Raw genomic sequence first — 27,825 nt, 5'->3', positions numbered from 1 at the left:
CACATATTTGTGACTTTTCTAGTTTTCCTTTTACTATTAATTTCTAGTTTCATCCTGTTATAGTCAGAAAAGATACTTGGTATGATTTCAGTCTTTTTAATTTTGTTAAGATTTCTTTTGTGACCTAAAACGTGTTCTATCCTGGAAAACATGATGTGTAACAAACACGTATAGAGAGATAGAGATGGATATGTGTATAGACATCTGTTGGGTCCCATAGTGGTGATCAAGTCCTCTGGTACTTATTGATCTCTCTGCTTAATCTATCTGCTATTGAAAGTGGAGTATTGATATATCCTACTTTAATTGTGTTTCTGCCTATTTCTACTTTCAATTTTATCAATGTTTGCTTCATATATTTGCTTCATATATTTGAGTACTCTGCTGATAGGTCTATATACTAATTGATACCTTCCTGGTGAATTGACCTTTTATCATATAATGTCCTTCTTTGTCTCATGACAGATTTTGACTTAAAGTCTATTTTATCTGATACAATTGTAGCCATATCCACTCTCTTTTGGTTACTATTTTCATGAATTATCTTTTTCTGTCCTTTCACTTTCAGCGTGTTCATATCCTTGTATCAGAAGTGAGTGTCTTGCAGACAGTGTATAGTTGCATCTTGTTGTCGGTTTTTTTTTTTATCCATTTAAGCCTCTCTCTATCTTTTGATTGAAGAGTTTAATCCATTTACAATTAAGTAATTATTAATAGAAAAGGACTCACTGTTGCTATTTTGTTATGTTTTCTGTATGTCTTATAGTTTTGTTCTTTTCTTCTCTTGCTGTCCTATTTGTACTTCGCTGACTTTCGCAATTACACACTTTGATTCTTCTCCCACTTTCTTTTATGTGTCTTCTCTAGGTACTTTCTTTGTGCTTATCATGGGGCTTACATAAAATATCTTATAACAATCTATTTTAAATTGATAAAAATTTAACTTCAATAGCATATAAATGCTCTATTCGTTTGCATCTCACCCCCACACTTTATATTATTGATATTACAAATTATATCTTTTTATATTTTGTATTCATTAACATAATTTTGTATTTATAGTAATTTTTATGCTATAGTCTTTCAAATTCTATACAGTATTAAAAGTGATTTACACACTATGATTACAGCATTAGAGGATTCTGTATTTGTCTATATAGTTACTACACCAGAGATCTTTCTATATTTACATGTTTTCGTGTTGCTAACTAGTATCCTTTCATTTCAACTTGGAAGACTCCTCTTTACCAGTTTGTGTAATACAAGTCTAGTAATGATTAATTTTTTTTATCTTCACGGTCTTTATTTCATATTCATTTAAAAATTATTTATTAATTTATAAATAGGAATCATATATTTATGGGGTACAATGTAATGTTTTGATCTATGCATACATTGTGGAAATATTCAGTCAAGCTAATTAACATATCTGTCACCTCACCTTCGTATCATTTTTTGTGGTAAGAATGTTAAAAATATATTCTTTTAGCAATTTTGGAATATATAATACTGTGCAACACTGTATTAATAATTTCATCAACTGTGGTCATCATGCTGTGCAGTAAGATTTATTCCTCCAGTCTGACTGAAACTTGGCGGCCTTTGGTCAACATCTCCCCTTTCCCTGTCCCCCCTCCTGCACCCTTAGCTTCTGGTAATCTACTTTCTACTCCTGCGAGATCAACTGTTTTATTTAGGTTGGTGCAATAGTAATTGCGGTTTTAGCATTGTTGAAATTTGCCATTTGATATTGGAATATGTTTTTAAATAAACGTGGTTATGTTACACATCATTTTAATGTCCATTTCTCACTTTGTATTTTTTTGCTAAGAACTTACTACATGCTGTTTATTTTATATTTATTTTAGACTATGGAAATATTGTTAGACAAAAAGCAAATTCCAGCGATTTTCTTATTCAAGTTCAAAATGGGCCATGAAGCAGCGGGAGACAACTCGCAACATCAACCATGCATTTGGCCCAAGAACTGCTAATGAATGTACACTTCAGTGGTGGTGCAAGAAGTTTTGCAAAGGAGACGAGAGCCTTGAGGATGAGGAGCACAGTGGCCGCCCACAGAAAGTTGACAACTACAAATTGAGAGCACTCATTGAAGCTGATCCTCTCACAACCACACGAGAAGTTGCCAAAGAACTCATTATTGACCATTCCTTAGTTGTTCAGTATTTGAAGCAATCTGGAAAGGTGAAAAAGCTCGATCAGTGGATGCCTCATGAGCTGACTGAAAATCAAAAAAATTGTCATTTTGAAGTGTCATCTTCTCTTACTGTACATAATAACAATGAGCCATTTCTCAATCAGATTGTGATTTGAGATAAAAAGTGGATTTAAATGACAACAGGTGATGACCAACTCAGTGGTTGGACTGAGAATAAGCTCTAACGCACTTCCTAGAGCCAAACTTGTACCAAAAAAAGGGTCATGGTCACTGTTTGGTGGTCTGCTGCCCATCTGATCCACTACAGCTTTCTGAATCCTTCTGAAACTGTTACATCTGAGAAGTCTGCTCAGCAAATCAATGAGATGCATCAAAAACTGCAATGACTGCAGCCAGCATAAGTCAACAGAAAGGGTCCAATTATTCTTCATGACAATGTCCGATCTCACATCTCACAACCAATACTTCAAAAGTTGAACAAATTGGGCTATGAAGTTTTGCCTTATCTGCCACATTCTTCTGACCTCTCGGCAACCGAACATCTCGACAACTTTTTGCAGGGAAAATGCTTCTACAACCAGCAGGATGCAGAAAATGCTTTCTAAGAGTTAATGGAACCCCAAAGCACAGATTTTTACACACCACAGGAATAAACAAACATTTTTCATTGGCAAAAATGTGTTGATTCTAATGGTTCCTATTTTGATTAATAAAGATGTATTCGAGCTTAGTTATATAATGATTTAAAATTCATGGTCTGAAACTGCAATTAATTTTGCACCAATCTAATAGATTTCACATATAAGTGAGATCATAAAGCATTTGTCTTTTTGTACCTAACTTATTTCACTTAGCATAATGTCCTGCAGTTCCATCCATGTTGTCACACATGACAGAATTTCCTTTCTTAAAGGCTGTATAGTATTCTATTGTATATACATAGCACATTTTGTTTACCTATTTATAGTTGATTGACACTTAGGGTAATTCCATATCTTGGCTATTGCGAATAACGGTGAAATGAACATGGGAGTGCAGATATCTCTTTGACATACTGATTTCAGTTCTTTTGTGTAAAACACAGAAGTGGGATGGCTGGATCGTATGGTAATTATATATTCAGTTTGTTCAGAGACATCCATGCTATTTTCCAAAATGGCTATACTAATATCCATTTCCACCAACATTTTCTCCATCCTTTTCTCCATATTCTCACCAACACTTGTTATCCTTCATCTGTTTGATAGTAGCCATAGTAACAAGTGTGAAGGGACATCTCATTGTGGTTTTAATTTGCATTTCCAAGACAATTAGAGATATTGAGCATTTTTTCATAAATCTTTTGGCCATTTGTATCTTTTCTTTTGTGACATGCCTGTCCATTTGCTTATTTTTTAATCAAGTTATTTGTTTTCCTGCTATTGAACTGTTTGTGTTTCTTATATATTTTCAATATTAGCCCCTTATCAGATATATGGTTTGCCAGTGTTTTCTGCAAATCCATGAATTGTCTCTTTACTCAATTGTTTTCTTTGCTGTACAGAAGCTATTTAGTTTGATACAATCCTATTTGTGCATTTTTTCTTTAACAAATTTAACCTAAGAAGGTGAAAGATCTGTGCACTGAAAACTATAAAACATTGATGAAAGAAATCAAAGAAGGCACAAAAAATTGGAAAGATATTCCATGTTCATGGATTGGAAGAATTCATGTTTTTAATACGTCCATACTACCCAAAGTTATCTACAGATTTAGTGCAATTATTATTAAATTTTGAGTGTCATTTTTCACAGAAATAGAAAAAAACAATCCTTAAATTCCTGAGGAACCAGAAAAGACTCAAAATAGCCAAAGCAATCTTGAGCAAAAAGAACAAATCTGAAGGCATCACACTCCATGCTTTCAAAATATAAAGCTATTGTAGTCAAAACAGCATGGTATTGTTATAAAAACAGACACATTAACCAATGGAACAGAATAGAAAGCCTAGAAATAAGTTTAGGTATTTATATTCAATTGATTTTCAACAGTGGTGCCAAGAACACACAGTGGGGAAAGGAGAGTCTCTTCAATAAATGGTGTTGGGAAAGGTGGATACTCACATGCAGAAGAATGAAATTGGAGGCTTATCTCATGCCATATATAAAAATCTACTCACGATGGATAAACAACTTAAATGTAAGACCTGAAACTATAAATCTACTAGAAGAAAACATAGCAGAAATGCTTCATGACATTGGCCTGGGCAGTGATTTCTTGGATAAGGTCCTTTTACTTTTGAAGGATAGTTTTGCTAGATATTATAATAGTATTCTTGGTTGACAGGCTTTTTTTTTTCTTTTATCCGTTTGAATATATCATCCCACCCACTTCTGACCTGCAAAGTTTCTGCTGAGAAATTTGCCAATAATATTATAAGATTACTTTGTACCCAATGCATCAGTTTTCTCTTGCTGCTTTTAAATTTCTCTCCTTGACTTTTGACAGTTTGATTATAATGAGTGTTGGTATGGTTCCCTTTGGGTTCATTCTAGTTGGGTGTAAGCTTCTTGACTTTGCGTGTTTATTTTCTTCTTCCAGTTTGGGGAGTTGTCAGCCATTATTTCTTCATATCAGTTCTCTGCCCTCCACCCTCTCTCTCTTCTACTTCTCACATTCCCATAATGCATATTTTGATCTCTGTGGCATTGTCCCATAAGTCCCTTAGGCTCTGTTCACCTTTTCTCATTATTTTTAAAAAATTCCTTGACTCTATAATTTCAAGTGATCTGTTATTGAATTAGCTGATCTTTTCTTCTGATTGACCAAGTCTGCCAGTGAACCCCTCTAGTGAATTTTGCAATTCAGTTATTTTTTTCTCGAGCTCCAGAATTTCCGTTTGACTTATTTTTATATATTTCTCTTTATTATCATTCTGTTCATGCCTAGTTTCTCTGATTTTGTTTAGTTGTCTAACTGTGTATTCTCATGTAGTGTATCATACTTCTTTGAGACAATTATTTTTAACTTTTTTCTGGTCACAGACTTGCATTTCTTTGGATTACCTTCTAGAGATTTATTTTGTTCCTCTAGTTGGGCCATATTTCCCTGTTTCTTTGTGTACCTTGTCATTTTTTACTATAACTTGTGCATTTGTAAAAACAGCTACCTCTCCCGGCCTTTACAGACTGGCTTCTTAAAGTGTAAGACCACAATTATCAACCACTAGTCAGCCCAGCTACAGATTCTTGGGGCCTCCCAAACCTTTTCTGGAAATGCGTCTTCTGTGAGCTTGTTGGTATAATTTCCAGTTTGAAAGGTTTCCTGATTCCTTATTCAGGAGCTTATAAATACTTCCTCTCTTTTGTGTCTGTCTATGGGTCTGCAGGTTTTTGGCACTGCGGCCAGCCTCTGGGCTCTTTTTTGTTCTCCACAGTCCCCAGACATCCGAGGTATGTCTGTTCTCCTGACTGCACGGAGCTGTGCTGGTGTGCTTTCTTCTGACTGCACCAAGCTGTGCTGGCCTCTGTCTGTGGCACTGCCAGATCTATTGTGTTGCCACTGGCTTCTGAGATCATTTTTTCTCTGTGGCCCCAGGGCATTCAAAGTGTGCTAGTTCCCCACCAGTGCTCCCAGTCAGTCAAAACAGAATCCAGTCCTTCAGGCAGCCCCCCTGAAAATCTGGAATACTGGATATACATTCAACTGTTCTTTCCTTCCCCAGGGAGAAGCCACGCATCAGGCTTTTGTTCCTGATCATGCTGAGCTGTACCAGCTCAGGGGAAGGGCGGCCATCGCTGACGTGAAATGACTTTTCTTGTCCATTTCAATGCAGCTGTTCTTGGCTTTAAGCTTGCCTGGGGTTCTGTAACTTCTTGACTTGTTTCTAGCATCCTCGTAAAAGCTTTTTAAACTATAGATTGTTGTTAAGTTAACATCTTCGTAGGGAAACGAAGTCTAGGGCTTCCTATTCTGCTATCTTGCTGGTATCACTCCTTCATGACAAGGATTCTTAAAATGCAGATAACAAGTTTAGAATCTGGCATCTTCACTCTGGATTGTACATGCTCTTTACCTGAGGAGTTACAGCAAATGGATTTATTGACAACTCAAATAGAAAAAATAAATGAAGGAGAAAAAAAGAAATGTGGAGAAAAGATAAAGTTGCAGAGAGTTTTAAGAAGTTTAATTTATAAAAGCTAAAGCCAAATAACCTTAATATTTTGCTAAATGCAAACAGGGTTAATTTATGTAATTATGGCTTCTCGGTGCAATGGAGCACTAGGCAACCATTACAAAATTATTTGAAATTTTGCTAAGAGGGTAGGATTTAATTGTTCTCGCCAAATCCAAAGAAAGAAAAAAAAATGGAGGGAAAAAGAAAAGAAGATGGTAATTATGTAAAGTGATAGATACGTTAATTAGCTTGATTGGAGTGATTATTTCACAGTGTATTTGTATCACATCATCGATTATACACCACATATAATAAATTTTTATATATGCACACAATGTTTACTTATCAATTATTCCTCAGTAAAGCTGAAAGAAACATAGGAAAATACAGCTAGTAAAACAAATTTATGTTTCTCCTCTGAAACCTCACTAAAATAAATAAAAATATTAGTCCACTGTGACCGAGAGAAGAGAAGCAGTAATGGCAGGTGACAACTGTTGTCGGTAGACACTGTGGGGGCTGGCACGTGTTTTCATTGTGGTAAATACCTAGCAATGCAGAAGCGGCTGAAACCTGACTGCTGGGTGGGAGAGGCCATCAGATCAGCCCTCATAGTGCTCAGGAATCTGGGGTACGCGTTCCTCTGCACACCAGAGTGTAGGAGGAGCTGATGACAGAGGATGGCTGAACTTCTGCATCTGAAGCAGCGAGACCACCAGATCCCCCTGCCCGCCACAGCCAGGGGTCCACACTCCCAGCCCCAGGTGTGGTAGAACCACGGTCTCGGACTCCAGCATGTCAGACACAGCCGAGTCTGTACCAACATAGGGATAAGCGAAAATTCACATGTTACACGAGAGCCTCAGCACCTGCTCCCTAGACTCTGAAAGACCAGCTTCCGCCTTCAGGCAGGAGGCTGAGGATTCCCCGTGTGTAAGGTGCCGACTTTGGAGGGAGCCCTGCAGACACGGATACCTGGGGAACCCCCGTGAGCTGACCAGGTTTCTGCCCGGACACCTGGCGGGATCCCACTAGCATGTGAACAGAACCTCTCCCCCAAAACACAGGTCATAAACTGTCAGCCAGGGATTGCCGGAAACTTGAAGGAAAGTCCCAGTTGCTAGACAGAGGCCAAGACAGAGAGGGGCGGTGGGGGGAATCTTGGAGGAAAATACAATGCATAAAGCTGAAGAAAGTGAATATAAAAATATTTTTTAAAGATTTAAATATTAATAATAGCTTCAATGAGGAAAGAAAAGATATTGTATCTGGGAAACAAGACCATGAGCTATTTAAAACATGTATAAAAGGGCTCTTACAAATTAAAAGAACAGTAATAGAAATTTTAAAATTCATAGGAGTTTTACAGTAAAGTAAAGAAAGTTTCCAAGAAAGAGGGAACAAAATTAGGCAAGTATTCAAGAAACATGAGATAGTTGGTTTAGAATGCCCAAACACAACTAATTGAAATCCCAGAGAAAGAAAACAAGAGAAAACAGAGGAAAGCAAAAGCTGAAAGGAAAAACACTAGAAAATTCTGCAGAATTAAAGCACATGCAGATTGCAGGGGCCAGTGAATCCCCCAGACAGTGGATGAAAAGTGCCCCGCCCCAGGGCTCGCCATCATGACATTTCAGGGCAGGAAGGAGGAAGGGAGGAGCCTCCAGGCCTGCAGAGGGCAAGCAGACCCCACGGGGAAGAGCAGCATCCCTGTGGTGCTGGGTGTCCTCCTGCACCTTTGCAAGCCAGGAGGCGGCTCAGCGCTTTGAGAGACAACTGCTTCCATGCTAGGTTTCCATATGCATCCATACCGACTGTTCAGCGTAACAGAAAAAAATGTTTAGAGTTTCAAGGTCTCAAAAATCTCCCTCGTACACATCTTGTCTCAGAAAGCTGCTGGAGACTGTCTACCACTGAAATGAAGGAGTGAATGTTAAAAAAGGCCGAGGATCTAGGAAACAAGGGACCAGAACTGAGTGGAGGAAAAGGGAATTTCCAGGAAATTCAGTGAAGAAAAAAGTTAGAAATCAAATAAGTTACCAAGTTCAGGGAAAACACAAAGGTAAGCTAAAGAGAAAGCGTAATTATCATACGCATTGTGCGTCTCAGAAGGAGAAAGTTTCTGCTGAGGAATACTTCTGTTTTTCATAAGTACAATACCTATTATAATAACTACATGCGTATAACTAAACAGCAGATATTAATTTAACTAAATCTTGTGCTATAATTTTTGGGAAAGTGAAGAAGAAAAGTGTGTGTGTATCTGTATCTATGTGTGTATCTCAAAGAACTAAATCCTCATCTTCTGGAGCAGAAAGCCCATATCTAACATGGAAAAATGAAGCAATAGCAGAATAAACTTATTATTTAGAAAAATAGAGTAGATGCCAAAAGAAAAAAAGTTTGAAGTGGTTGTTGCTGGGGTGGGTGGTAGACAGGGATTTGCTGGTTTTGACGGTGAGCTTTGTAGGACTGTTTGACTTTATGTCTATGTTTTACATAAAATATATTATAGAATTTTAAAGGTATAGGAGGTGGTTATAATATACTGTAGTAGAAGGAAAGAAAAAAAATCGCTTTTAAAAGAAAAAATAAAGACTGGAAAAATACAGTATATGCCAACTGTTAGTTTACTCTGAGTGTTAAAAAATGATTATTTTCTTCCTTTTTCTTGTATATTTTAAACTATTTTGCAATAAATATATATTACTGATAAAAATTACTTTTTTGAGACAGAATCTCACTCTATTGCCCTGAGTGCCATGGCAATTACTGATAAAAATTAAAAAGAGACCAGACACATACACCCCCCCCGTACGCATGTGTGTATGAAATACCAAGTCCAGCCCAGAAAAGGAAGTTGCCCTCCTTGGGTGGTGGAGCTGTATGTTCAGTTCTGGCATACATGGTGCAAGTATGAGTTAATAGATCACCTAGTACCAAGGGCAGAAGTGAGGAGGTGGGTGCTGGTGTTGGTGGGCACCCTCCCCATGGCGGGCCCTTGAGAGATCAGGGAGTCTTTGGACTGGGGTGCAAGACTTGGCCGTGAGCTCCGTAAAGGCAGGAACAGGGAACAGCCATCATTTCCATCCTTTGAACATACTCTGCACTACTCTGCATGTAATTCAGCACTCTTTAAATGAATTTTAATCAATGAGAGTGAACAAATAAAAACTTTGGTGTAATGAATAAAAGAAGAGAATTGTGCAGTTCTTCAGAGATAAAGGACTGGAATCAATGGATTCAATTTTACAAGCAAAACAAATGTCATCTTCAGCACTTAGAACTGCCCAGTACTGACAAGGTGTGGACTTTAGAAGCTATGAATTTTTCACCATTAAAGTCTTTGAGCAGAAGCTGGATTTCTGCTCTAGGTGGGAGACCCATGTCCCGTGTACTGATCCCACGTCCTGTACACTGAGGAACGTAGTTGCGGTTCTGGGTTCAGGTGGTCGGCCTGCAGCGATTAGCAGTCCTCGCCTCGCGCGGAGGCAGGGAAGCGAGGGTGAGGTCCGAGCTGCTCCAGCCGTTCTTCTTTGGCGTGATCACAAATCATGGCACCCCACGCTGTTGCAGAGGAATAGTTGTCCTGCGTTTAGTTAAGGGCAAGGGATGCCGCCCTCGTTTGTGGCACAGGGAAGTTCCGCAGCTCGCCAGACTTGCCTGGAGTCCTAGGGAAGCATGAGCTCCCTTGCCCACGGGCTCCTGGTGTTGTCTGTGAGCCACTGTTGGGAAACACCGCGGCCCCCACTTCACCGCTTCCCCTGCCTGCCTCAGGGAGGGAGCCGGCCACCCTCTTACAGCACCGCCTCCCGCCAAGCTCGCTACCCACGTGCCCGTCACCCCAGCACAGCGCCCCTGATGCTGCCTCTTTCCTTTGCGCTTCACAGGTATCTCTGGGGTCACAGGTAGATTTACAGAAGAAGAAGCGACGGGCGCCAGCTCCTCCTCCGCCACAGCCACCTCCGCCAAGTCCCCTGGTCCCCACCCGCACGGAGGACAAGGAGGAGAACAGGAAGAGCACAGTGGGTGAGTGGGGCGCGGCGGCGCTGGGATGCTTGCCTGGGCCTGGAATGTCAGCCCTGCTGTTAACGCTTGCAGTGGCCCTGTCTGTGATGGCATTAACCCAGAAACTATTAATGCTAAAGAAAGACAGTGTGGAAATAAACAGCTGTGAGTCGCTTCCTATCCTACTGGCAATATCTGGTGGAAATCCTGTTAGCATTGAGAAGGCGGGATGGTGGGGGAATGGCTGAAGCTGGGGAGAGCCTGTGAGTGTGAGCGTGAGCGAGTGCATGTGAGGGTGCGACATGCATCTCTGATGGCAGAAAGAGTCGTTCTCGGGATGCCATCAGGGGAAGCTGCTTTGAAGGACATCTGGCACTGGAATGGCAGCGCAGGCCCCGTGCGATGTGTGATGAGTTGACATCAGTTCACTTTTGACCATCCTGTTTGCAGTTGCTCTCCCCTTATAGACCTGGCATGTATTTAGCAAAGCCCCTGATATTCTTTGAGAAAAAGAGAACCCAGAGGACAGAGGACGGAATCATAGTGTCTGTGGACAGAAAGAGACCTGTTAGCCGGTCAGACCCAGCCCCCGTGCGATAGGCGCGGTGGGCAGAGGCTAGACGGTGGAGGTCTCCGGGCCCACGAGCTGGGGGTGGTTACGGCTATTTTAAAATCATTCAGCATCTGTTACTTCACTTGAATCGGAAGAGAAATGGCTCCCGCAGAGAAGGCTTTGGAGAATGGCCGTCTGGGATTCACACCTCCTAAGCCTGACGCCCCCAAACACCGTGCGTCAGGGCTCCTGCTGAAGCCCCCAGACGGCCACGGACGGTGCCTTCAGTCCACCCAGCGCCCCCACATTCTGCCTTTGGCCTAATGCCTGCAGCCCCAGGAGGGAGAGGACTCCGAGGATGAGCGGCTGCACTGTCAGGATCTAAACTGTAGTGAGAGCTATGCGGCTGTTGCTCAGCACTTCCCCCAGGCAGTACTTCACTTCCAATGCCGCAGCGTTTCACAGCCTGTGATCAGTTACGCTGAGGAGCAATAGCCTGTATTGCTGCCAGTTCATCCTCTTTCCCAAAGGAAAATACTATCGGATTTAAAGGAAACATTACCAGTGAATCATTAAAATAAACCCAGTTTTCTCCTATTTCATGAAGAGACCCCCATTCTCCCTTCCAAGCTCTCTCCCCCAACTTTGTAAAGGGGCAGAAACCCTTGTTTGACATTCTAAGCACCAACTTAAGTGGCCGTATGGACGTCGTTGAGTCTTGCCACCCTTCAGGCCGGACAACCCATTTCAGCCCAGGGCAGGACTCCCCGATTCAGCCCTGGAGGACTGTCCTCGTGTCTGGGGTGCTTGGAGAACCCAGCTGGGCATGTGGGGTCAGCTGGTGCCCACAGGTGGCAGTGGAAATGGGGGTGGATGTTTTAAAACTGAAAACCATAGGAACAATTCCCTTGCCAGGAAACATTAGAAGAGTATGAATAATAATAATTCACTACAAAGGTTTCTCTCTCATCCATAGATAAGTGTTTGTGAGCGGTGAGAAGTCCAGGAGCTCCCTTCCTACTCATTTGAATATTTTGGGGGCCAGGTGATGGTGGAGAGGCCTTGGTGGCAATTTCGTGTCAGACTGCCATCTGTCAGGAATCCCCATGAATTAAAAGTACACAAATAGCACCACAACATAACTTTTAACTGAAGTTTAGCCTTTAGGTTGGAAAAAAACAAAAGTAGCCCCTACTCACAAAAAAATGTTGAGTGACTTTTGTATTTAGCTATTAAATGTAAAAAGAAAAGTTTATTTTATAACTTGCTCTAAATAGTATCATAGGTAGTTGGATTTGGGTCCTGACCTAAATGTCCTGGAGTGGGGTCTGTCCTTCCTGCGTGCCTGCGCCCTCGGGCTCCCCAGGTGACAGCACCTCCAGGCCAACAGCACAGCCCAGACGATTCTGGCTCATTCGCCCTCCGAGGGAGGAGGTGACGTGCAGAGCCAGGGCTCCCTGCCTGCCTGAGACGGGCGCGGCAGCCGGGCACGCCACCCTGCCTCTTCCTGCAGCTCAGGACTCTCCTCGGAGAAACCTTTGAAAACTATTATGCTAAACAGGCAAAGAGGCTGCAAGTATAAATGGGCTGCCAAGAGATAAGCTCAGTCAGTCCTCCGTCTGTCCACAGTAGGTCAGTGGATACAGAAGAGCAACAGGAGGAAGCTAAAAAACAAATCTGTGAACCCGAGAAAGACTGACGTGAATAAAAAGAGCTCCTGTAACTTGACAAAGCTGTTCAGGGGCTTTTAAGAACAGTCCAGCCCAGAGCGTGTGCAGCGGTGCCTGCCAGGAACGCGCGCAGCCCGCCCGGCGTTGGCAAACCGGCCGCCCGCAGGGCACGTGCACGGGCAGCGCTGCCGCCAGGCGAGGCCGGGTTGGGTTGGGTGCCCGAGAAGGTCGGATGTGGCCTGGGTGTGGCTGATGTGGAGCCTGGGGAGAGAGGGCGGCGTGTCCTCGGGGGGAGGGCAGGAAGCCTGCGGGCCTCACCGTCTGAAGTAACCCCTGTTGTCCCATGTAGGTGGCGGACGGCAGGTGCCGCAGAAGCCCCCCAGAGGCGCCGCCCGGGGCCCGCCCCAGTTGGTGCTGCCCCCGCCCCCGCCCTACCCGCCTCCCGACACAGGCCCGGGCGAGGCGGAGCCCCTCGGCTTTCCTGGGGAAGGCGCTGGTTCCAGGGCCCCAGACCCGAGACCCAGACGTACGTGCCTCTCGTCCCGTTGCAGCTGCGTGCTGCCCGCCCCTCTCTCTGGTCTGCCGGTGTCAGCGCTGGGTTTCCAGACTGTCCGTTCTTGCCTTTCGGTGTTCGTGCTTCTCCTTCTCGGCTTTCTTCCTCAATGCTGAATGCAGCGTGTCCGATGTCACAGAGCGCACTCTGAGTGATTTACCCAGTTCAGCACTCCTATCTGTGGTCAGACTTCAGCTGAAGTTGTCCCTAGGGGGCGGAGACAGTCAGCGAGGAGCTGGTGTTCCTCACATTGGAACTAAGGTGCGAGCAGCCGGCCGCTGCCGCTCGCTCAGGCGGGCCGCGAACGCGCCCTGCGGGCTGTGTCCAAAGCCGGGGAGACTCCATGTGTAAGTGAGTCTGCGAGCCGTGTCGCCAGTGGCCACGCGTTGGTCCTGCTGCTCTGCGGAAAGAGAAACCGAAGCACTTGAGGGGGCTCAGCTTGGCTGGAGGGGAGCGACAGCCAGAACTGAAGTCCTGCTTTGCTTCCGTTTCTCAGCACGTGCGGTCTGAGATGGGGCTTCCCTTGCTGTTCCCCGGGATTTCTTTGGACTATAGTGAGCACTATACATAACATGCCCTCCTCTGGACGGGTACTAGTTCCATGTATTTAACTCTGTGTATTCAGATGGCATCGTGTGCGTGCCAGGCCTGTGCTCGACCCCCTCCGTAGGTCTGTGCTGTGCAGTGACACCTCCCAATAAAGCGAGCCCCGCCTGGGCTGCGTGTGCGTGGCAGTGTAGTCCACTCTGTTCAGCCAGTGCCCTGCGGTGCCCGCTGGTTAGGAAATGCAGACTTCCTGCCACTGGGCCACCTTATCTTTTTCTGTCTTCTTTGGGATGATGACAAGCTGCCTGCCAGTTTCTGGATAAAGTTAGTTAATTGTTGGATGACTTACTGACTTTCTCTAGACAAGCTAAACCCAATTTATTTTATCTGTCTTCACAAATACTTCTTTTCCACCCTTAAAATACATTTGATCATCTTGACATTAGACATGCCTCTGAATGCAAATGAATTTCTAGGGGGTGTTCAAAAATTAAGGGTTAGCGTTACCAGTCAGAAAGGTGCTGGCTGTGGCGTGGATGGTTGTGGAGCCAAGTCATCGCTGAAGGGGGTGCGTTTTAAGCCCCACACACCAAGGCCATTAGCTTCGGCGACCACTCCTGTGGCTGTTGTCATTGCCCACAGAACCTGCCCCCCAGGGAAGAGGGGAGGGAGGAATCGCTGGACGGAAAGGGTGAAGCTGCACACAGGCCATCGGCAATCGGGGGACAATGGACACCCTACCAGTGGCTCTGTGGCAGCCTACATGGGGTGGAAGAGCCAGGCGAAAGGCCCCATGCACTTTCCCACACCCGACTTCATGCAGACTCCCAGGCCCTCGCGTCCCTGGCCTCCTTGTGTTTGGGGCCCTCACTGCCCAGGCGCAGCGTTGGCCGGGGGGGCGACTGCCGCATGAGACGTTGGGAGGGGCGCTCACCAAGGCCTGTGTCAGGTGGAGAGCTCGTGCCTCCTGCTGTCTCTGCGGCGCTGGGAAGACGTGTCCCGTGCTGCCACAGGCTCCCCACAAGACTGAGCAGAGAGCGGGTGAAGCCACAGGCTGAAGACCAGACTCGCTTTCTTCCTGCCTGTGGCTCCATTGTCCCTTGTGCCTTCTGCCAACTAACTCTCTCTGCCGTCGCCTGGGACTTCCTCTGCCCTCAGCAGTGTGGTTCACCTTGCCACTCCTCCGTCCCTCTCCCACCTGCAGAGATGCCAGCAATAGAGTGAAGCAGGACAGGGGCAGAGGGGACCCTGGGAGGTGTCAGATGGCCTGATTTCAGCCTCCCTCTCTCAGAAGCAGCCGAGCGCCTTGCGGGTCCCAGAGCTCAGCAGATGCTGCGGCCCCTCTGCCTCCAGCCCCTCTCCCACTGCCTCTGCCACACTCATGCGTCCTGCTCAGCAGAACTGGCCTGCCTGTTGTTTGTGGCTGGAAAAACTAGGATGCAGCATGCAACTTGCCTTCAGGACTTAAAAAATGTTAAGGAAAATGAATCTCTTGTTTTCATTCATGTCACATTTTTACATATTGTTGAAATCCCGGTGCTCCTTTCACCTTCCTCCGGGGAGGCATAGGTTGCTGGCGCATCAGTGTTGGGTGGCAGTGTGTGTCCCCCTGGTGCACACTTCTCCCCTGCACTCCCAGTCAAACTTCTGGCTATTATTGGCTGTGTGGAAGTTCAGGAGGCACATTTTTCTGCCCAGTATAGTTCTTGCATATCTCCTCCTGAGTCCAGTTTTAAAACTGTGTTCCTTGTACAAGAAATGCTGTGTTTATGGTGGGAACTTCGCCTGAGCACCTACCAGGGCCGGGCAGAGCCCCAGGCATCTCACGGGAGGTCTCGTGCTGCCCGCACCACAGCTCTGTGGGGCAGGCGCCATCACCGTGGGGAAAACGAGCCAGAGGCCTTCCCGCCACGGCAGCGCAGCGGGGTTCCTGCGGATGGGATCTTGGCTCCATTTGTCACCCTGCACTTCTCTCCAGCCACGCAGAAGCCTCCCGGGGACACCTGCGGCTTTCACACATCACTGTGATCCATACGGCAGATGGTATGTTCCACTTAGGTTGCTAAAAAGGAGAAAATACGCTTTCTTGAAAACGAGTAAGCGCAGCTAACCTTCGGAAGATAAGATTCAAAAAGCTAAGAGATAACAAATTTGCACGCAAGTGTGAGACGTGATGAGAAGGCATAAATCGGTCCTATGCAACTCCAGCCTTGACTTTGATCGTTCCCACTCTGGGTCTCTGTCCCCGGCATTCCCCTGTCCCCCCCAGCCTCTGTAGGACCCTGACCAGCCCCAGTCCTGACGGCTTCTCTGGCATTCCCCTTTGAGGCTGCCAGCCTGAGAACTTAGCCCAAGGACAAGCCCTCACTCCCATCTTAATGCTGAAACTGTCATCAGTGCTCGATCATGGTCATGAAGACCACATTTACCTGAAACAAAGGCAAAATGGAAAAGATTGTGTGTTCATGTGTTCAGTGCCACGTATGTCTGGGACTTGTGGACACTTTTTGAACAAATTTACAGTAGCCAGGAGTTCCCAAGAGTAGAGTTAGCATCCACTCATGTGTGTGTGGCTCTAAGGGGTCCCCTGTACACAGCCCGTTCTCTGGATGGCCCTGCGTGGGCCCAGCTTGGGAGCTCTCTGCATGCTCAGCCACAGCCAAGCAGGAAGCTCCCTGTGCATACCCTGCAGCTGTCTCGGAGCCCGTCCCTGGCAAGCCCAACACCCCTCCCTGCAGTGTGACTTCCCCCATTGTACTCTAGGCATTCGTCCTTTCCTGTACTCACCACACTGCATTGCATGCACCTGTACCATCCTCCACTAGTTTACTCAGAGGCCTTAACATTCTCATTCATATTAATATCCATCCTTCAAATTGGTGCCTGACATCTCAAATGTATTCATTAAAGAAATATACCAGAATATGTCTCACTGTGAATTGTAAGTACCAAATTACGGTGGACTATGCCATTCCACTCAGCTTCATCAAACTGAGATGTTTTCTAAGCTAAAGAATATCTAGTACCAGCGCTTTAAGTCTGTCTGTAGGATACTCTTGAAAGAGCTGATATTGCATCAAAGACCTGTTGCAGTTATACTTGAGAAAGATGTGAAGTTCTCATTGGGATTCAGCATCCCAACCTTTGCTTCCTACTTCTTCCTGAGTGGTTTCCTAGTCTGGCCTGTAGGGTGGGATGTGCCGGTTTGTGTAGGGGGCACCTCTGACGTGTCCCAGTGATCCCCGTCTCCCAAGTTCACCCCCTGGTGTACCCCTCTCCCCTTGAACGTGGACTAGACTTAGCAACTCATATCTAATGAATAAAATATGGCAGAAGTAGTGGAATGTCACTTCTCACTTCCAAGATTAGGGTAGAAAAAACACTGTAGCTTCCATCATGGGCACCGTCTCTCTCTTTTCATGCCAAAGTCAGCCAGCTGCACTGCCCTGAGCTGCTCTTTGTAGACCCGCAAGGCCAGGCACTGTGAGGTCCTCCAGCCAACAGCCAGTGAGGAACTGAGGCCCTTAATCCACTGACCCCGTGTGTGGAGTTCTGCCCTCAGCCACTTGACTGAGGCGGGAAGCCCTTCCTCCCCCAGTGGAGCCTTCAGATGAGACCCCAGCCCTGGTCAACACCTTGAGCACAGCCTTGTGAGAGGGCTTGAGTCAGAGGCGCCCAGCTAAGCCGTGCCTAGATTGTACACCCACAGAAATTGTGGGATATTAAAAGCTTATTGTTTTAAGCCTCTAAGTTTTGGGGTAATTTATTCTCCTGCAAGAGATAACTTATACAAGTTGCGAGTAAGAGAAACCCATCTCAAGCCTACTTCAACAGTTAGGGAATGTCTTATCTCAAGGAACAAGAATCTCAGAGTGGCGTGAACTTCAGTGTTAGTTGAATCTGAAGCCTAAAGTTGTCATCAAGGGTCTTGGTTCTTTCCACCTTTTCTCTGTATCATCTTTCTTTGGGCTTGGCCTCCTCCTCAGGCTGGTAGCAAGAAGTCTGTCGTGGAACTTTCAGCAGAGGAAGAGAGACCATCTCTTCTAATAGTTTTGTAGGAGAAAGGGAACTTTTCCCAGAAAGCCCCACTGAAGAGTTTCTCTATGTTTCATTGATGACAGTTGAGCAATATCCTGGCCCGATCTCTGGCAAGAGGGATCACCTGAGATGACCCAGGCCTGTCCAACAGACTGGAATGGGAATGGCGATGGGGATGGGGCCAGAATGCCCTGAGGTACATGCACATCTCTGACTCCTGGCCAGTGCTGGGGTTCTGTCAGTTGGGGGGTGTGGGCAGTGCCTGCTGCATGAGGAGCTGGCAGGGTCCACTGCACCGAGTTGCAGCCCTCAGCTTGGTGGTAGTCTGGAGGACGTAAGACGTGTCATGAGTAGGTGTGGGGAGGGGATGGTGTGCTGCCGGTGAAGATCCAGTGGCTGGTTCGGCTCAAAGACAGTACAGCCAAGCATCTGAAAGTCAGAAACTGTTCTCCTTGAGGGACAATTTCAGGCCTGACCCCAACCTATACTTCTCCTTTTCTGCTTCTACAGACCGGGGGAGCTATTAAAAATGCTCCTAGGATTGGAATATGCCCATTTAGTATCCAGACACCAAAGGGTCTGGTTTCTTGATAATGTTAGTAGTAAGAGGGAAACAGAATAGTGTTGGTGTGAAGCTGTATGTTCACCTTATGAATCTTAAGCATCGTGGATCTCACTTAAAATTACTTCCTCTGTAGAAAGCATGAGTTTACAGTAGACAAAATGCAGCGTTTTTTTTTTTATTTCAGCATATTATGGGGGTACAAAAGTTTAGGTTATGTATATTGCCCTTGCCCCTCCCCCAATCAGAGCTTCAAGCGTGTCCATCCCCTAGACGGTGCGCATCGCACTCATTATGTATGTATACACCCATCCCTCCCCCCCACATCTGCCAGACACCTGATTAATGTTATTCCTAAATGTTTTCTTACATGATGATCAGTGAAACCAATTTGATGGTGAGTACATTGTATAATAAAGACATCTGCACTCAAATGTTTATAGCAGCACAATTCACAATTGCAAAGATGTGGAAACAACCCAAATGCCCATCAACACATGAGTGGATTAATAAAATGTGGTATATGTATACCATGGAGTATTACTCAGCTATAAGAAATAATGGTGATATAGCACCCCTTGTATTTTCCTGGATAGAGCTGGAACCCATTCTACTAACTGAAGTATCCCAAGAATGGAAAAATAAGCACCACATGTACTCACCATCAAAATGCAGCATTTTTAAACCCAGCCTAGAGCCCGTGCGAAGCTGTGTGTGGCCAGAGAACAAGGAGCTCTCTGCCATCACCTTGAGTAGAACTGAGATTCCTATTGCCTGATACACGCTGTCAGCTTCCTCCTGTCTGTCAGAGTCAGGTCAGCTTGCAGAGTCTGAGTTGATGAATAGTTATGATGTGTGTGAGAGAAGAGTGATTAAACTGCGTGACTTCTCAAAGCCTGATGTCACAACAGTCATTGCCAGTGGGGCTTTGGCATGTGTTGGAGGTTTCCTAGCACAGTTGTAAAAACAATGGAATGATGGCTCTCTGGTTTATGTTCTTTAAACATTTTGATTCTTATTAATAAGCTTTCCTATTAATCTTAGATATCTAATCATGTCCATAGATGTGTTATGTGCATGTCTAAACCAATATATTTGTGTCATACGCATTTTCCCTGTAACTTTCCATAACTTTCTAATCAGCTTGTTTCCACTGACATTCTGATTTCAGCTGAACCTTCGTTATGAATTGCAATAACAGAGCCTATCCCATTAGTTGTTTGAATTGTTTATTTACAAGATTTGCCATACTGTTTCTAATTAGGCAATTAACAAGTTATTAATTACTTATTCCAATTAGAAGACCCTGGAAATTTAAATATCAATGCATATAGAGCTCACAGTATGGATCCTCAATTTGCTTTAAATTTGTGAAATGAAAATATCCAATGACTGTCATTTTCTTATACATTTTCCTGCACCAGGTTTGAGCAAATAAATCTTTTCGTGGGTATACACTTGTAGAATAATTGACAAAGGATTGTAAAGGCATAAAGGGAAGATAGGTCATTTTATCCTGTTCTAAGCACCATTGGTAACAACTATCATTTTATTTCTAGCTGATTGATTTTATTATTAAATTTGTGAACAAGTGTCCCCTTCTAAAAAACTTTAAGGAAATTCTAAAATAAAGAAATAAAATGGGAGAAATGAACTAATTTTGAATTAGAAGTTAGTAATTTGAGTTTGATCAATGCAAAATTAATAACAATAATTTACATTTTAGGCAAGTGACCCAGCAGAGGAACTGAGAATCTAGCAACATTAGGGGAGCAGCTCGAAATATTTGGGTCTGTAATCCAGTCCCTACCTTCAGGGACCAGATATATTCACTAAGGGCTACTGGCTCAGTGAACAGCCGTGTGCTGCCTGAACAGAGAGCCCAGAACTAGAGAGAATAGCACAGGAATTTGGCTCAAGCCCCTTAGGGTGGGACCAGTTGTCTGTAGAGTCACCTAATGCCTTGCTCTAAAATTTGAACCCAAACTAAACACTTTCCCTGTTTCAAAGCAAAGCAGTTAACTCTAAAGCTTGTGACACACACACAATCCTATGAGTCCTATTTGTCATGGGAAGCACCCCTGAAACCCTGCAGGTGTGTGGCACTCAGAGCAAGCCCAGGGAAGCATTCTTGCCCTAAGCTGATGTTTATTTGCCACTTCACTTCCCTGGCCAGAGAGCCAGCCACACAGCTGCTCCTGCTGCCACAGGAAAAGGCACAGGATCCAGGAAAACAGGAAGTGGATCCTGAGCAGATGGGCCTTTGCATAAATGGAAGGAAATTGTTGACTGTGGGAGCAGAGTCTATCCCTATGCAAAAGTACATTAGAAAAAAATGGAACTGAACTCTTAGCGTATTATTATTTTACCTTGAAAACCATTAAATCCACCCAATATGGACTAAAAGTTGGATGCTACTTAGAAGTAAAGCAGTGAGAATCACAATCTGTCTACATATAGCATTTTTAAAAATCCTTAGGAACTTATTTCTTCTTGCTAATTACTTCTTAGCCCTTTATTTACAAGGTACTATGTCTCTGACTTGAGAAAGAATCAAATAACTTAGTGACAATTCAGGGAAGCAAGACTGCACTATGCCAGCTCATAAAAGCAGATTTTTAAAATTTCAGGAATTTTGCAAAGCAATTGCTAAACAAAACCATTATTAAAAAGTGTATTATATAAGCTTACAATTAAATAAATGTATATTAAAAACAAAGGTAAAAAATACCAAAACCTCCCCATTTTCTAGTTATTTTGCCACATTTTACTATTTCCTTCATTCTTGAAATTATTTACGTACATTGGATCTGTGTGATTCAATGCTATAGAATAGCAAAAGTGCTGTATAATAGTGTGCTGCTACACATCCCTTCATAGCGCCATGTTCAGTGACAGTTGCCCATAGCAGGAAATCAACCATGGAGGAAGTATTTACACCATGGAAACTGGCAAAGGTTACAAACCAGGTCTTGATTTATCAAATGTCTAGATATAAGACAGTGATTGAGGAAGGTTACTAATGCAGACTAAATATCAAGACATGTCATATCTGTAGCCAGTGCATTGCGAATAGCAAAAAAATTTTGAGTTGTTCCTGCATTTTTCAGAAGCCATTAACCATTCAGCAAAGCCATTCATGCAATTGACAAATGAGTAAAATTCCAGCATACATCTTCCTGGTTTCATTTTCATCTTACTGTTTAACATAAAAATATCAATCTATATTCATGTTGAAACTGTGCTTATTTATCAGTAGTAATAATAGGCTGGCTATGGATGAAAGAATCTGGCAAAATTAATGAAAAAATTCTGTGAGAATCAATTGGTTACATAGGATTTACAAAAAATAGTATTGTATATTTTATTATTACTTATAAATTTTGTGCCACCCTTCCTTTATACCTTTTCTCTCCAGAGAGCTAGTTACTAACCATTTACCAGCATAACACTGTAAAGGAGTAACAGATGTAAATAGGAATACTAAAAAGAAATAAAATGATTTAATTAAGAAAACTAAGGACCAATTTCTTTGATTTTCATAAGTCAGTGCTCAAGCACTAAGCACAAATAATCAAAACTGGTATCTATGTCTCTTGAAGCTTTAATTTGCAACATGAAGTCAGGTTAGGCATAAAAACCATTTTTAAGAACTTCTTTCTGGGTTCATGTAAATTTAAGTTTTTCCCAGAAATAAAGCATTGCCATCTTGATTTTTCAAGAATGGTTCAAAATTTTCATTAAATATTATTACTATGTTTTACCCATTAAAAAGTAAAAGAAAGAAAAAAATGCCACTTGTAAAATCAATTTTTAAAAAGCCAAAAAAACCCTAATAATAAAATAGAACAATTATAACAATATTCTATAAATAAAAGTTATGTGAATGTGGTCCCTCTCTCTCTCTCTCTAAATATCTTATTGTACTGTACTCACCTACTTCAGACCTTGGCTGACCTACGGATGACTGAAACCTCAGTTGAGGGGACTACTGTAACGGAAAAAAACCTAAAAATAAATAAGTAAATTCATAAAAAAACGTAAATAGGAATTATGAACCAAGCATTCCCTTACTGTCAATAGTCTTGTAAACTGTTTGCTTTCAGGGTTTTCATGTGATTCTGTGAATTCAGGCACAGCCCCTCCTTGTTTTAATCCCCATCCCCCAGGGCCTTCAGGGACTTCAAGCCACTCTCATGTAATGGCCCATCAGGCCACGGGTCAGTCTCTCACTAGAGAGATCAGAGGACCCAGGAGGCGTTTGCTCCTTAAAACCGGTGCTTCTCCACGTGCTCTGGCAGTCGATGTCTGTCTCCAACTCAGTAAATCAATCCGTGTTTTCTGAGTTTATGCGTGATCCCTGCCCAGTGTCGCCATTATCAGGGCAGCATGGACTGATCTGAAATTGAGGGCATCACAGAGCAATAGTATCTGTTTTTCCCTGGAGTTCTACAAGTGACTTAAGACATTTTTTGAAAAAGAGTAAGGAATGGCTTTTCCCTACTAGCTGCTTAGTGTGTCTGCTTGTAAGGACTTTAAAGTTTTATATGAAATCCAAGTTACTATTGGACAACCCGAAGGACCAGCAGTGAGTGAAGTGATGCTTATGATATAGTTCTTGCAGGAGACAGAATTATATCTGTTGGATCAATAGACCCTTATAACAACTGGCCTAGGAAAAGACTAAAAGGAGATGGAAGAAACAATAGTCATATGATTTGGCCGATATATCACTTGCTGTGCAGTGTTAAATCTCCAGGGGCTTGAAGATGAATGGTGATGGTGGGCGTTTATTTCTCCGTGAGTCTGCGTTCATATTTCCCCGTTTATTCCCCACAGTGTACTGCTGTGCGTCGTTCCCTGCCCAGGCCAAGCGCTTCTGATGGACGGACCTCTTCCTGACCTCTGACCTGTCCTGGTGTCTCTTCTGTACTCGCTCTGCTTTTCCTGTTGCTCTTCCTCCTTTTGGGATAAAAGGGTTCATTTGTACACCCACAATTTACTTTCTTTAGAATTTACATATAAATCATAAATAACAGAGATTTGTTTGACTGGGGTTTATATTTTTTTTGTAGGAGGTAAAGACTTTTATATGCAAATTCCAGGTTGGTAATATTGACCTGTCTGAAATTCAATGATACATGGATATGTTCCTGTGAAGACCCTTGCTTTATTTTAATTCATTATTAATTCACATTTTTCTTATTGGACATTCTATTCCAGAATTTATTCTCTATTTTCCTTAAAATTAGATTGTGTCCGTAACTTGAGCAGTGTAATCAATTTGGATAGAACTGAAACATTCTGTCTATCTGGTAAAACGAAGTGGCTAAACACATGAACTATAAATACAGTCTGGGAACTCACAACTTACAGTATATACCATCCATTGAGGGATACATAGAACACAACTGTTTTGTGTTTTTAAGGTTTTCCTGTGTACTCTGCCATCTAGATCATTTATAGAAAGAAAAAAGAGGGAGAAGAAGGATGTGTCTCACTTCATTCAGCCATTATTCATGCATTTATTCACCAAACATTGATTGAGTACTTCCTTGGTGCTCGGCATGGTGCCAACTTTTGGGACTGTAAGAGTAAACAACAAACACGTGCCTTCTGCCCTTGGGTTTTTCTCACTCATGGCTCCCATGCACATGAAAAGTGACGATGGTTCCATCTGAGAAGTCCTAGTCTGGAGGGCTGTGCAAGTGGTCAGATGCCCACGGTGTAGCAGCTGTGTCTGGGGGTGCTGCCAGCTCCTCCTTGAGGGTAAGATCCCTCTGCAATCTTGAGGAAACTCATCCTGTTCCTGAGAACTAGTCACCTTAGCAGTGTCTGTCCCAAGACAGACAGAAGGCAGAAAGTCATATGTTAAGATTCAGGGTTTAGATAAAAAGACGAGCTCTTGCTTTGATTAACTTTTATTATTGTGCAGATACATTTGAACTGGATAGGCTTATCATGTTTCTCTCCAAAAGAGTTTTTTAAATGTTACTGCTCAAAGTAAGAAAAAAGAATTAGTATTTCTGACATGTAGCATGGTTTTCTGATTGGTCACAATGAAAATGTTAGCTATGACCGATGAGGGAATTATCACAGCTTATATTAGTATTAATGATAAAGAACTATAAGCCAAAGCCACATATAGCCAATTTAGTGCCATGTGTTGGTGAGAAAAACAGAAAGTCACCAGAAATCACTCATAATGAAACACAGAATAAGTTAGAAAGTGCCTCTTTTTTCTTTTTTTGCGTTGAAATAAAGGACTTTTGTCTGATAAGTAGCAGTCATTCGACCTCAAATCATTAAGTGGGGAAGGTCTAAACAAGAAAAGGTACTGATTACCTAAATGCTGGGGAAAGCATCAGGATTTATGACCCAGACATTAAAGATTGTAGAAGATTGTCTGTAATTACAGCAATAAGCATTTGTGTGAGAAGTAGCTATTATGCTAAAGCAAGATGGCCGCAGAAAATCTCTAGGCAAAACCTAAGCAGAACAGGGAAAAGCGACACTGTGCATAGGATTATTGGTTAGAGAGGCAGAAAATATGCAAAAAAATCTGTCAAACTCTATTAAATAATAGAGGATGTAGTTATATGGTGGGGGAAAAACAAATTCAGTAGTTTACATGGCAAATAGAATTTGAGCATGGCATCCCAATTTACTTGATCAGAAAGTTAGCCAAAAACATGGGTGGCCGATCTTTGACACGATACCTTAGTGAATTCTGTGACAGATCCTAAGATGACCTGATGCAAGGTTAGGTAAAATTCAGGGCAATTTGATGAGCAAGTTTTACAGATTTGCATATGACTTGACACTGAACTAACAGGCATTAGAGTCTTCTAGGAATCAGACAAATTAATTAAGAGAAACATTTTTTCCCAAAGCTCTTGCATTTCAGAAAGGTTCTCATTTCTGACTCAGCTCAGAATCCATCCCTCCTTATGGTTCTTTTCTTCTCCCAATAAGCCATGTCTGTTTCTTTCCTCTGTAATGTAACCCATGCTGTCCACAGAAGATGGCAGTTCATGTTCTCTGACTAGATGCACGGATCAAACAAACCTAACGGCTGGCCCGTAGCCATGCAAGTTCATAGAGTGAAGAGTCCCTTGGGGAATACCAATTGTATAGCAAATGCTAAGGTAAAAGAAAAATTAACTGTGTATTATTTTTCAACTATAATTGGCTTAAATTCTTAGAGATTCACCCTAGATACCATGTCAGCAGTGGACAATGGGACACACTGTGATTTCTAAACTGCAATTCAGTTTGTATGAAAATGATTGCCATCTCACTTCACCAATACTTTGACCCTTTCATCTGAAGATTCTAATTTTCATTGTAAGTAAATGTTCTTAGTTCTATAGATGAAACAATTTGGAAAAATCTCAAAACTGTTTACTCACTGATATTTTATTTTAGCACCCATTATAGTCAATCACACATTGCATCTGTGTTTGGGATGCTTATCAACTGCTAATTTTCACAGTTTTCATGTTCATTTGGATCCATAATATGATACAATTTGTTCACAACTTTCATAGCTCGTATAATCTGATTCAAAATATTTCCACATGCAGACAACATTTCCCATAACAAAACAAACTTTTTTGCTGTAGGGATAAGATTGTATCTTCCAAAAATTACAAGAGAAGTGAGGGCCTTCCGAACAGGTATTGAAATGTCAGGAATCATCATAACCAATTACAAATAGTCCAAGTCCAGGAACTGATATACTTACAGAGCACTTGCTTCCTCTTTCCCCTCTGAACTCTGTGTGAGTGTGTGTGTGTGAGTGTGAGCGTGTATGTGAGTGGGTGTGTATGTGGGTGTGTGTGTGAGTGATTTAACTGTTTCATCATTCGTACCCAAGGAATGTAGAGTAGGAGAAAAACTCAAAATAGTTTTGCACCTTACTAGTCACCATGGTAAAACAACAACAAGCAAACTTCAAACACTTTGGTGAAGATGAAGGTTCAAGTATTAAATAAAAGGAAGCTTGGAGTTATCTGTGTATTTTTGGTTCCTGTGTTTTCTTTGTCACCAATAGCAACGTGTAATTGGTAACCCTTATACTGAATAACTCTTTTCGTGGAAGTTACACGGTTTAAATTTATCACTACTTCTTCCTTTATTCTACTCTTAAATGTTATATAACCCTTCTTTCCCCTTCTTCTTAAGAAAATAATAAATTTTTATTACTACAGATGAAGCTTTCTAAAAGTCAGAAGCTTGTATCTGCCCATTCAGTAAAGAAAAAATAAAAGGAAAAGAAACAAACCTTAAAAGGACATTAGAGATACTGAGATTAGATTGGACATATTGATTCCAGGCTGATAAATCTGCTATAGGGCTTAAGGAAAGAAAGCGAGGAGAAAAAATATCCAGAACATACCACCTGACTGCAAATGGAATGGCCACTATCTGTCGTCCTTTTTTCTTGGGTGTGGAAGGGCCAAGGGTTAAAGAGCAAAGGCATCTTCCCTTCGTGTGTTTTGTGCAGATGACAGGTGGTGATGAGGAGGAAGACTTCCTGAATCGCACAAACCCTCACCCAAAGGACGAAGCGGGAGGCAGATTGCCATATCTGGCCCACACACGTGTCCTCTTGCCAATATTAAAAGTCAGATTTGACGTGGAATTCTGCTCCCTCTGGAACGTGGAAGCAGCTTCTGTGTGGGCTCGGTTTCCTTCAAGGAAGGCCTGAGTGCAGCTGGCAGCAGGGGCTCCCTGGCACAGACTGGCGCTCGCCGCACACCGTGGAGCCCACCCGTCCCACGTCCTCCACTCCCGCTGGGGACCCATTATTCCTGGGTTTGTTTTTTTCCAATAAGAGAATTAGAGGGAAAGTGACTGTGTGTTATGGTCAGGCTCGTGACTGCGAGTCGCGACAACAGAGGCAAATGGTGCGCAAACCTTCAGAGCTTCGGTTTCTGCGGGAGAAGGTAGAGTTGGTGGCGGGAGTGAGGAACAGTTGTGCTTCTGGCCTGTTTGTGCCTGCTCCCCGCAGCGGTCACCTGGCACGCCCGGTCCCTGCTCTCTCCCTCCCCGGCCTCCCTCGCACAGACAGAGCCCCATCCGCACCACGGCTGGGCACGCCCTGGAAGGCAGGTCGCTCTGGCGTCTGCTGCCCTGCTCCGCCCCGCACGCCGCAGCAGTCTGCGAGTGAGGACCGTGTGTCGCGCCGAGGGCCGGAGCTGTCACGGGCCGGAGCTGTCACTCGCTGCACTAACGGCCGACAGTTGGAGTCTTCGGGCTCCAGGACAAAAACATTATGTGTGAAGAGTGAGTTAATTAAGTTCAAGGAATATAAAATAATAGTAAATGGTTTTAAATTGAGATGTTTAGTCTCTATTAGGGGAATTATAAGTCTCCATTTAGTATTACAAGGTGAAGTGTAGGAAGAACATCGATGAGAATTAGCGGGTTTTACCTTATGTTTTATCTGTAACAGCTTTACAGAAGTATAACTCACACACCAAAATACTGCATACATACACAGAGAGTACATAGCATGACCATTTTGACAATTGTATGCACCATAAACTCATCG

At 43.2% G+C, this 27,825-nt stretch overlaps 1 protein-coding gene across 13 annotated transcripts in view; it reads left to right on the top strand.

The window, feature by feature from the left end:
• Nucleotides 1-27,825, top strand: part of COBL (cordon-bleu WH2 repeat protein) — a 283,679-nt gene that overhangs the window by 197,837 nt on the left and 58,017 nt on the right. For 10 of the 13 annotated variants that reach the window (XM_045564745.1, XM_045564737.1, XM_045564739.1 and 7 more), the window contains 2 exons: nt 10,227-10,365; nt 12,917-13,093. In XM_045564745.1, the coding sequence (XP_045420701.1) occupies nt 10,227-10,365; nt 12,917-13,093 (316 nt within the window). Of the gene's footprint in view, nt 1-10,226; nt 10,366-12,916; nt 13,094-23,105; nt 23,884-27,825 lie in introns of those variants that run through there. The other 3 variants (XM_045564748.1, XM_045564747.1, XM_045564750.1) reach the window with 2 other exon arrangements.

Source organism: Lemur catta, chromosome 11 (genome assembly GCF_020740605.2).
Source record: "Lemur catta isolate mLemCat1 chromosome 11, mLemCat1.pri, whole genome shotgun sequence".
Classification (NCBI taxonomy): domain Eukaryota; kingdom Metazoa; phylum Chordata; class Mammalia; order Primates; family Lemuridae; genus Lemur; species Lemur catta.
Note: the sequence above shows the minus strand (reverse complement) of the source record. Positions and strands in the feature narration are given on the sequence as shown.